At 37.3% G+C, this 10,550-nt stretch overlaps 1 protein-coding gene across 1 annotated transcript in view; it reads left to right on the plus strand.

Moving 5' to 3' along the window:
* The window catches only part of TTC21A (tetratricopeptide repeat domain 21A), a 34,795-nt gene extending 24,942 nt beyond the window's left edge, over positions 1 to 9,853 (plus strand). The window contains exons 22-29 of the mRNA XM_060783467.2: positions 49 to 130; positions 1,249 to 1,399; positions 2,568 to 2,732; positions 4,262 to 4,457; positions 5,752 to 5,976; positions 6,908 to 7,028; positions 9,016 to 9,083; positions 9,730 to 9,853. Of these exons, the coding sequence (XP_060639450.2) occupies positions 49 to 130; positions 1,249 to 1,399; positions 2,568 to 2,732; positions 4,262 to 4,457; positions 5,752 to 5,976; positions 6,908 to 7,028; positions 9,016 to 9,083; positions 9,730 to 9,807 (1,086 nt within the window). The 3' untranslated portion in view covers positions 9,808 to 9,853. The remainder of the gene's footprint in view (positions 1 to 48; positions 131 to 1,248; positions 1,400 to 2,567; positions 2,733 to 4,261; positions 4,458 to 5,751; positions 5,977 to 6,907; positions 7,029 to 9,015; positions 9,084 to 9,729) is intronic.
* Positions 9,854 to 10,550: the final 697 nt, after the last annotated feature.

Raw genomic sequence — 10,550 nt, forward strand, 5'->3', positions numbered from 1 at the left:
AGATAATGCTTAGTTGCTATAAGGAGTAAACGTATGCTCTTTTGCTAGATAATGGCAAATCTGATGTTTGAAAAAGAGAAGTACGAACAAGCTATAAACATGTACCGAAATGTTTTGGAGAAAACACCAGGTATTTTTTTTAAAAAAAAAATTAATACATGAAAGCATTTGCATGCTGACTTTTGGTCTTTAACTGGGCCTCCTGAACAACTCACAATAAGACAGTTTATAGCACATTAAAATCAACCTCATAGAGTAAAACCAGGACTATTTTGACAAAAGGGCACATGTAGAATCATAGAACCATAGGATTGGAAGAGACCACCCAACCTAACCCCCTGTCAAGAAGCAGGGGAATCCCATTCAAAGCACCCCGACAGATAGCCATACAGCCTCTGTTTAAAAGCCTCCAAAGAAGGAGCGTCCACCACACTCTGGGGCAGAGAGTTCCATTGCTGAACAGCTCTCACAGTTAGGAAGTTCTTCCTAATGTTCAGATGCAATTTGAAGCAATTGTTCCGCATCCTACTGCCTGCTCCCTCCTCCCTATGACTTTCCCTCACATATTTATACATGGCTATCATGCCTCCTCTCAGCCTTCTCTCCTGAAGGCTAAACATGCCTAGCTCCTTAAGACACTCCTCATAGGATTTCTTCTGCAGACCCTTGATCATTTGAGTCACCTTTCTCTGGACACCTTCAAGCCTGTCAACATTTCCCTTAAATTGTGGTGCCCAGAATTGAACACAGTATGATTCCAGGTGTAGTCTGACCAAGGCATGGCTTCCTTGGATCTAGGCACTAGACCAGTTGTTCTCAACCTGTGGATCCCCAGATGTTTTGGCCTTCAACTCCCAGAAATCTTAACAGCTGGTAATCTGGCTGGAATTTCTGGGAGTTGTGGGCCAAAATACCTGGGGACCCACAGGTTGAGGACCACTGCACTAGACTCCTATTTATGCAGACCAAAATCCCATTGCCTTTTTAAGCTTCTGCATGACATTGTTGGCTCAGGTTTAACTTGTTGTCCACGAGGACTCCAAGGTCTTGAGCCAGATGCCTTCCATTCTGAATCTTTGCATTTCATTTTTTTTTAAAATGTGTGTCTGGATATATTGTTTGTATTCCATCTGAGGAGTGCAGTTTGTTTCATTCTTCTGTGTCAGCAATAACTTATCACTGAAAATACCGGGAAGTACTGAAATGTGGTATGTTGGAGATATTAAAACTTCCTCTGTATGTTTTTAGATAACTTCTCAGTCATGGAGAATATGATTGTCTTGCTGCGAAGGAGTGGAAAACTTGAAGAAGCTACAACCTTTTTTGAGTTGGCTAAGAAAAAGTCATCCCGAATGCCTTTGGAACCCGGTTTTAACTATTGCATGGGACTTTACTGCTGGCAAGTTGTGGAGAAAATATTTCAGTCCAATTGCAGACTTAGAGATCAATTAAACCAAGCTCCCTGTGCCAGCCCAAACAGTGCTGTTCCACATGGCATTCAGTGTTTGAAACTGATTTTTTTAACTGTTTCAGAATTAGATTCTATGAATGTTTATATATTGCTTTAAGGGTATTTCAAGAGCTGGACGGGAATACAGAAATACTGTAGATGAATGGATGGATAATTGTGGAGGGGGCATGAAATATTAATCTTTAAATGCTTGATTAAGAAAAGTGGAGATAGAGTGGTGGGACAAAGGACATTTGTCATTTACGCCTTACTGTTACCATGGAAGTACAATGCAGAGATAGACATTCCCTTTGAAACTGCATTTCCCTTTTTAAAAATAATTGTATTTATTATAGTTTTTTTCGTGTCAGGAGCGACTTGAGAAACTGCAAGACATTTCTGGTGTGAGAGAATTGGCTCTCTGCAAGGACGTTGCCCAAGACACACCTGGATATTTGATGTTTTGCCATCCATGTAGGAGGCTTCTCTCATGTCTCCTCATGGGGAGCTGACAGAGGGAGCTCACCCACGCTTTCCCCAGATTCGAACCGCCAACCTGTCGGTCTTGCCGGCACAAGAGTTTAACCCATTGCGCCACCAGGGGTTATAAAAATGCAATAAAAACCTATTACAAGTTTTAAAAATGCAATAAAAAGGGAAAGGGAGAAGAAAGATAGATTGTTTTCCAGTAAAAAAATTCTCTCTCTCTAAGTTGCTATTTTAAAAGCACATAGCTTACACATATCATGCATTTTAGAGCCAGCGTTGTGTAGTGGTTTGAGCTTTTGACTATGACAGCAGGGTTAAATTCAAAGATTTGATTACTCTGATATTTAGAATTTGTAGATCTTTATAAATTCATGCATTTCAGTAATTGTGTTGAACCTAAACAGAGTAAGTATTGGGTTTTCTTTTTTACACTCACAAAAAAGAAACAGTATGACTTTTCCAAAAGTGTCACCCATTATTTATGAGCTTGAGCCTACTCAATTCTGTATTGATTTACGGCCACTATCTTGTGAACTAGAATGTGTGAATATATCCTTGTTAGCAGGATTGAGAATTCCAAAGCTCTCATATGGCACATAAATCTGAAATACTTTCATCCCACAAACAGGCATATGATGCAACCCAATCAGGCCTTAAGGTTCTTCAACAAAGCACGTAAGGATAGTGATTGGGGCCAGAAAGCCCTAAGCTATATGATTCAGATATGCCTAAATCCCGACAATGAAATAATCGGCGGAGAAGCATTTGAGAACCAGAATAATATCGAAACCAGGTAAACTCCTGAAAATAAATAATCCGTTTTGGACTTCAACTCAAGTTGAACTCCAAAACACTTGGAGGGCCAAAGTTTGCCCATGCCTGGGCTAGCACTGCTTTCTGTAAACTCTTCTAGCAATGCCACAGCATGTGTGTAACATTAAGATGTTCTTTTCCTTGTTCATTTCTGTGACTGACACATAATACCCTATATACTCGAGTATAAGTCGAGGCACCTAATTTTACCACAATAAACTAGGAAAACATATTGACTCAAGTATAAGTGAGAAATGCAGCAACTACTGGTAAATTTCAAAATAAAAATAGATACCAATAAAATTACATTAATTGAAGCATCAGTAGGTTAAATGTTTTTGAATATTTACATAAAATTGTACTTTAAGATAAGACTGTCCAACTCTGATTAAACATTTATTCTGATCTTCCTCAATATAAACGTGCTTATGTATCCTTCCTATAAGAATAGAGTAAAATAATAAATTTAATAAAATAATAATAGAGTAAAAAATGGAAATGTAATAACAGTAATAATAGAGTAAAATAATAAATACAATAATAATAACAATAATAAAGTAAAATAATAAATGTAATAATAATAAAGAGTAAAATAATGTAATAATAATAATATATAGAGTAAAATAAGAAATGTAATAATAACAATAATAAATAGAGAAAAATAATAAATGTAATAATAATTAATAGAGTAAAATAAGACATGTAATAAAAATAATAACAGAGTAAAGTAATATAAATGTAACAATAATAATAAATAGAGAAAATAATAAATGTAATAACAATAATAGATAAAAACAATAAATGTAATAATAGAGTAAATTAATAAATGTTATAAAATAATAATAGAGTAAAGTAATGTAATTGTAACAATAATAATAGAGTAAAATAATAAATTTAATAATTATTTATTTATTTATTTATAGCATTTGTACCCCGCCCTTCTCTACTCCCAGGACTCAGGGCGGCTTACAGTCAGCACAATTTGATGCCACTACATACACGTAAGACATACAGTAATTAATTACATATGAATAATACATTAAATTAGTTTAAAATGTGTTTAAGACTAAAAAGTACAATGATAAACATTACAATAATACTGGCTGTCTAGCCTTGTCTAAAAACGAATTCAGCGAACCCAACACAATTGGAAACCTATCCATAGGCCAATAACCCAGTAAAAGAATAACTATCTCTTGACTTGAGTATAAGCCAAGGGGGACTTTTTCAGCATTAAAAGGGCTGAAAAACTCAGCCTATACTCAAGTATATACAGCATATGGGTCTTACAGCAATCAGAACATTTTGGAACTGAATAGAGTTCTGATGAGAATCCAGTCCATAATCTCCACAGCACCTCTATATCTTCCTCTCATTTCCTTTTTATCTGCCACACGAATAGCACTGAGTCCTGAGTAATTTCGTTGAACTTTTCTTTCACTGATCCTTTTACTTCTGCTTTAAGCTATTTTCATTTGCCCTCGGTCATTCTGTTCATCTTTTCACCAGTGCTCTAAAGGAAAAGAGAGAATCTGAACAGCATGGGATCCGCACAGCCGAGAAGCTGCTCAAGGAGTTTTACCCTCACTCCCAGGAGGGCCAGAATCAAGTGGAGATGTTGCAGAGCTACTGTTTAATGGCCACAAAAGAAAAACATAACGTAGAGAAGGCCCTGAAAGTATTCACAGAAATTGGCCAAAACGAGGTAATATAAAAAAATTGGTGGTCAAATGTGACAGCTACCGTCAGGTAGAGCATACAAGTTTTGTGCTGGGACTGTAGCATCATATAAGATAACCTCAGTGAAAAGAATGGTTTTTAAAAAATGCTTTGACAATGTTCTGTGAATCAAAAAAAAAAAAGCAGGAATAGTGCTTAGTTGCAATACTGCAGGGCCAGTCTATATCACTGGTTCTCAACCTGGGTGTCAGGACCCCTGGGGGGTCATGAGGTGTGGGTCAGAGGGGTCACCAAAGTTCCGCAGAAAACACAGAAGTTTCAGTTGGTCATGGGGTTCTGTGTGGGAAGTTTGGCCCATTTCTATTCTTGGTGGAGTTCAGAATGGTCTTTGATTGTAGGTGAACTATAAATCCCAGCAACTACAAATCCCAAATGTTAAGGTCTATTTTCCCCAAACTCCACCAGTGTTCTCATTTGGGCATTTTGAGGATTCGTGCCAAGTTTGGTCCAGATCCATCATTGTTTGAGTCTACAGTGCTCTCTGGATGTAGCTGAACTACAACTCCAAAACTCAAGGTCAACCCTTCCAGTATTTTCTCTTGGTCATGGGAGTTCTGTGTGCCAAGTTTGGTTCAATTCGTTGGTGGAGTTCAGAATGCTCTTTGATTGTAGGTGAACTATCAATCCCAGTGACTGCAACTCCCAAATGACAAGACCAATCCCCCCCCCCCAACCCCACCAGTATTCCAATTTGGGTGTATTGGGTGTTGGTGCCAAATTTGGTCCAGTGAATGAAAATACATCCTGCATATCAGATATTTACATTATGATTCATAACAGTAGCAAAATTACAGTTATGAAGTAGCAATGAAAATAATTTTATAGTTGGGGGTCACCACATCATAAGGATCTGTATTAAGGGGCCATGGCATTAGGAAGGTTGAGAAGCACTGGTCTATGTGGAAGCCCTCTCCTTTGTGACTGGACTCTGCTCTTTAATTTTGTATGAAAAGATAGGCAGTAATGGTGAAGTGAAAGTACTCTGGGCATGCCCAGAATATGTCTATTTAATCAAGAATATTTCAAATATACTTAGTTCATGAAGGAGCAAAAAAATGAGAGGGGAAAGGGCTGCAGTGCTTACAAATATGTCTGTTATTGAGATTTAAGCTATATGTTACCTGAAAATCTGTTATTGCTATGTGTTTTGTTTTCATTGAACCATAGATAACATAACATCATCTCAGAAATTTAAAATCAGGGCTTAAAGAAAAAAATTGTAGACAAACATTTTGTTTTTTGGTTTTTTTAAAAAACAGCGAGACAGTGTTCCAGCCATTTTGGCAATGGCTCAAGCATACATGATTCTTAAGCATACACCTAAAGCCAGGACCCAGCTGAAACGCTTGACTAAGGTGAACTGGTCTTTGGAAGATGCCGATGAGTTAGAAAAGGCTTGGATTTTGTTGGCAGATATCTACTGCTCTACTGGGAAGTACGACCTTGCAACAGAGCAAGTGAGGCGCTGCTTGCGGTACAATAAGGTGAGGGGATGCGATTCTGTTGCAGTAGAAAAATAAACCTCTGCTAGATCCCCCTCTTTAAAAAGAAATACCCAGCTCTTGATTTAGGCACTAGAACAGAGTTTTTCAAACTATGTCGCAACACATTAGTGTGTCAGCTAGGTGCATAGGTGTGCCACATGAATGTAACAAGAAAGCTCAGAGTCTCTGTGAAATAAGCAAAGAATCATATATTTTTAAAAATTAAGGTTTTCATGAGAGATGTTTTGTCCATGTGCATTTTGTTATTATGTCAGTGTCCATATCTCTTATTAGAGATTGTTTTAACTTCTGGTTTGCTAGTAAAACTGAATTACTGTGTTGCAAAATGATGCATGCCGAAAAGGTATGTCACCAACATGAAATGACTGGAAAACTCTGTATTAGAATGAAATGTAGTTAAAATATAGATTGAATTCCCAGTTCTTTCCCCCCAAAAAGGGTTGTTTCAGAATGGGCTTGCTTCTGAATATTCTCTGAGGGTCTATTCAAGGAGAAAGGCTATGACAATTTGATGAAGGATCCCACTCTCAGTTTCATATTGCAGCCACACTCTTTGTTGGGGGTGGGGGATAGAAATGCTGCCTGTTTACCAATCATCAACTGGACAGGTCTCTGCCTGTCAATGTGGCTGCTGCTTGGTAAAGAAGGTTTGGACCTGAAGAGGTAACGTTGGACCAGAAGAGATAACTAACTAGGCAGTGTAGGATATGAGCCAAAATCTGTTTGTCATAGCAAATGCTTTTACCTCACTTACATTTAGCCTGCCTTGTTTTATGCTTACCCAGGCATAATTTTTAAGTTCAATTTCTGACCTTTCTTTTCTAAAGCCAGGATGTTTTACAACACCCTTTCAATTCTCTCTTGTTTTCTCCAAACTTGCTATATTTACATTATCTTTTTTTCTCTTTAGTCATGTGCTAAAGCTTACGAATGCTTAGGATTTATTGCAGAAAAGGAAAATGCTTACAAAGATGCTGCAACTAATTATGAGTTAGCCTGGAAGTATAGCAACCAAGCAAATCCTTCTGTTGGTAAGTTAAGGCCTTACTATTTGGTGGTGCCTGTTCTTCTGGGGAGGGGAGCACTCTGAGATTTAGGACATACTTTTACATGGTTCCTTTTGGAACAGGGTCAAATTTGGGGTTCTGCACTATAATAAGGAAGGTTTCTACATAGAACTAAGCACCATTCATTTTTTATTTGTTTTAAGCATTTTATTGTACTCTTCAGACAACAAGACCTTCAGGCTGACTCCTATAAAGCCAATAAAACATCATTAACCCATAAAAACAACAGACTGTTTGAAGAGGTGATGCTAGTGGTAGTTTGCGTTTCCTTTCGTGTCCTGAGAAAATTGTAATGGAGGAATGTTGGAACCAATTTGAAATTCAGGTTATACATTTCTATAATGAGTGAATAAAGGGAGCGGTCAGCAACTAGAGAGTCCCTACAGGTTTTCTCCCATCTGTCCTTGGATTAATGTAGTTATACCTTTGTTTCCTTCTTATCTGCTGAGGTCACTTCTCCCGTATTGAATAAGGCAGTCTCTTTGTTCCCTTTGTACTTGGGAAATTACTGAAATCACAATCCTTTTATTTTATCATTGTGGAAACCTGGAGGTACCACAGAAATAAAAGTAGAGGTGAAAAACCTTGGGATGATAGTGCCTTTTAGGCATTTCTGTAGCCCCTTCCAGCCCTCCCAGGGTGATGATCAAATGAAAACAATATTCTTAATTGCTGTCTCTGTGAAATCGCACATAAGGCATTTCCTGCACCTGCGCAATCAGATTGGAGTGTTCTAGAAAGCTCCTTGATACAATTTTGGCAGCAGCCCCACCCACACTTCCCATAGAGTATGAGAGAAAGGACCTTCTCTGTGATGGCTCCCCATCTCTGGAACTCCTTCCCTAAATAAATAAAAATGGCCCCTCCCTCCTGCCGTCAAAAAAACAACAGAAAACTTACTTCTGCTTATTACCATATGAAGAGGAGGAGGATTAGATGGTGATACTGTTACTATACTTCTGACTAAAGACTGTTATTCATTTCCGGGCTCTGTATACCTTGCTAACCCAGTTAACATCTTTGGCAATAATTAACCTACATGCTCTAGTGAACCTTGTTGGCTCTGGTAAATTGATGCTTAAGCTGAAGTTTTGTTTAATGTTAGATATAATTTATTTGATAGGTTATGCTTTATTTAAATTTAGATGTTAAGTTATAATTTGTTCTTATATGCTGGGTTATTTTTTATTATGTTTGTATTAATTGTTGTTTTTAGGCATTTACTGTTTGGCTTTTTGTGGTTGGAATCCACCCTGAGTCCCTTCGGGGAGATAGGGTGGAATGCAAATAAAATTTCATTATTATTTTATTATTAGAGTATATAGCTAGTGGGAGGGGCTACTGCCTCAGTTCCTGTTGTCCGCCACTTTTGCAGCAGCTTAGGAATCTCTTTGATCTTTAGACTTGCTTATTTTTACATCATCGGTTAATTTTTTTGCATCATTGTTTTCGACTAGGACTATTTTTCTGTTCTCCTTCCAGGCAAGTATGTCTCTACCCTTAAAAAAACAATAATATACTAGTAACATTGTATAATATCATCTTTCATCCTAATTACCAGAAACACACACTGATTGCTATACCTTTAAGCATTCCGGATCATTAAAATGTGCTTCTTATTTAGTTTATTTTCAAGTTTAATTTGTATGGTTTCTAATTTTTACATAATTTATACATAATTGCTCAAACATCAAATCCTTTGTGTCCAATAGGACTTATTCCATGAATAAGTATATTTAGTTTGCTGCTTTAATTGGTCAATACCTAATTTTGTTCACACATAGATCATTTTCAGCCCTTTATAAAAAAATTATTTAAGAACCACATTTATGGATAAATCAATTATCTTCACCATAGCAAGCATCAGTGCTCAGAAATGGCTGTTATGGTTTCCATTGTAATGAACACGTAGTATTACACAGAACATTGACGTTTTCTTTTCTTCCTCTAGGATTTAAACTTGCTTTCAACTACCTAAAAGATAAAAGATACACGGAGGCAATAGATGTATGCCATGATGTAAGTTGTCTAAATTCAGAGTTCTGTCCTATCAGTGACAGTTGTCAGTTATTTTTCTCTTATGATGCCCTTTCCTCACTGTTCTTTCAGTTCCACAACTCTTGTGAGTTTGCTGTGGAATCCTTGTAAAATATCAGTAATTCTCTTAATTTTCACTGATTATCTGGTCAGGCCTGCATGGATCCACACAAACTGCTAGAATATCCTGAAATATGTCCAACACACTCCTACAACAGCATTATGCTGGAAAATTTCTTGAGGACACTTTTCTGTCTTCACTGGGTGCATCTACACTGTAGATTTAATGCAGTTTGACACCATTTTAACTCACATGGCTCAATGCAGTGGAATCCCACAATTTGTAGTTTAGGGAGGCACCAGCAGTCTCTGGCAGATGAAGCTAAAGACCTTGCAAAACTACAATTCCCATTATTCTCTAGCATCGAGCTATGGCAGTTAAAGTGATGTCAAACTGCCTTAATTCTACAGTTTAGAGGCACCCGTTGATCTTTTCTTTGTGTATTCCCTCATAAACCTTTACAGAATCCCAGCCAAACTACAGTATACTAGCAGCAGATATAGAGAGTGGTTGTTTCTCACTATGTGGCTTCTAAAATAGCTAATCATGTCTTCTTCTTTATGACAGGTTCTGAAAATGTGCCCAGATTATCCAAAGATTAGAGAAGAAATTTTGGAAAAGGCTCAAACGGCAATTAAACCATAGCCTGTGCGATGTGCCTACAGTAAATCTGTGGATGGAGCTGAAACATAAAAACAAAACTTTCAATAAAGTTGTTTTAAAAGAGTTTTACTTTCTGTAATTGGGAGTATGAAAAAACCCCTAAAGAACTATGCTTGAGTGGCTTTTTGAGAAAGAAAAAATGAGCCCTGACTGGGGTTGTTAGAACTGCAATGCCCTGTTCAGTTTGTGACTTTTATTTAATTAGACTCCTTCCTCTCCAACCCTGACTCTTAGCCCATGTCATCTCAGTGCACATTTAGTGAGTACCAGAAGAGGCACTTTGTCGGAGTCTGGGCACTGAATGTTGCTTTCTATAATGTGGACAAGGGATTGTGCAGGAAGTGCAGTAAGACAAAGTATGGTAAAGGGTTTTTTTTTCCTTAAAGATCTGTCTATCGGAAGATTAAAGCAAAGCTTTTTGTCACTCACGACCTCTTTTCACCTGATAAATATTTATACAGCCCTGAGAATGTAGGTATATCAAATGTATATAAATCAAACATTGCCTGATAATCTATAGAAATAAAAATGTAATGTTCGTTTGTGGGATTAACATAACTCAAAAACCACTGGACGAATTGACACTAAATTTGGACACAAGACACCCATCAAGCCAACGAATGACCATCACTCATATAAACACTGAAATACACAGCAGAAAGGATGTAAAAAACCAAAAAAAAAGCAAAAAGATGCTACAGTGCATGTGCAAAACCACACACACA

Source organism: Anolis sagrei, chromosome 6 (genome assembly GCF_037176765.1).
Source record: "Anolis sagrei isolate rAnoSag1 chromosome 6, rAnoSag1.mat, whole genome shotgun sequence".
Lineage (NCBI taxonomy): Eukaryota > Metazoa > Chordata > Lepidosauria > Squamata > Dactyloidae > Anolis > Anolis sagrei.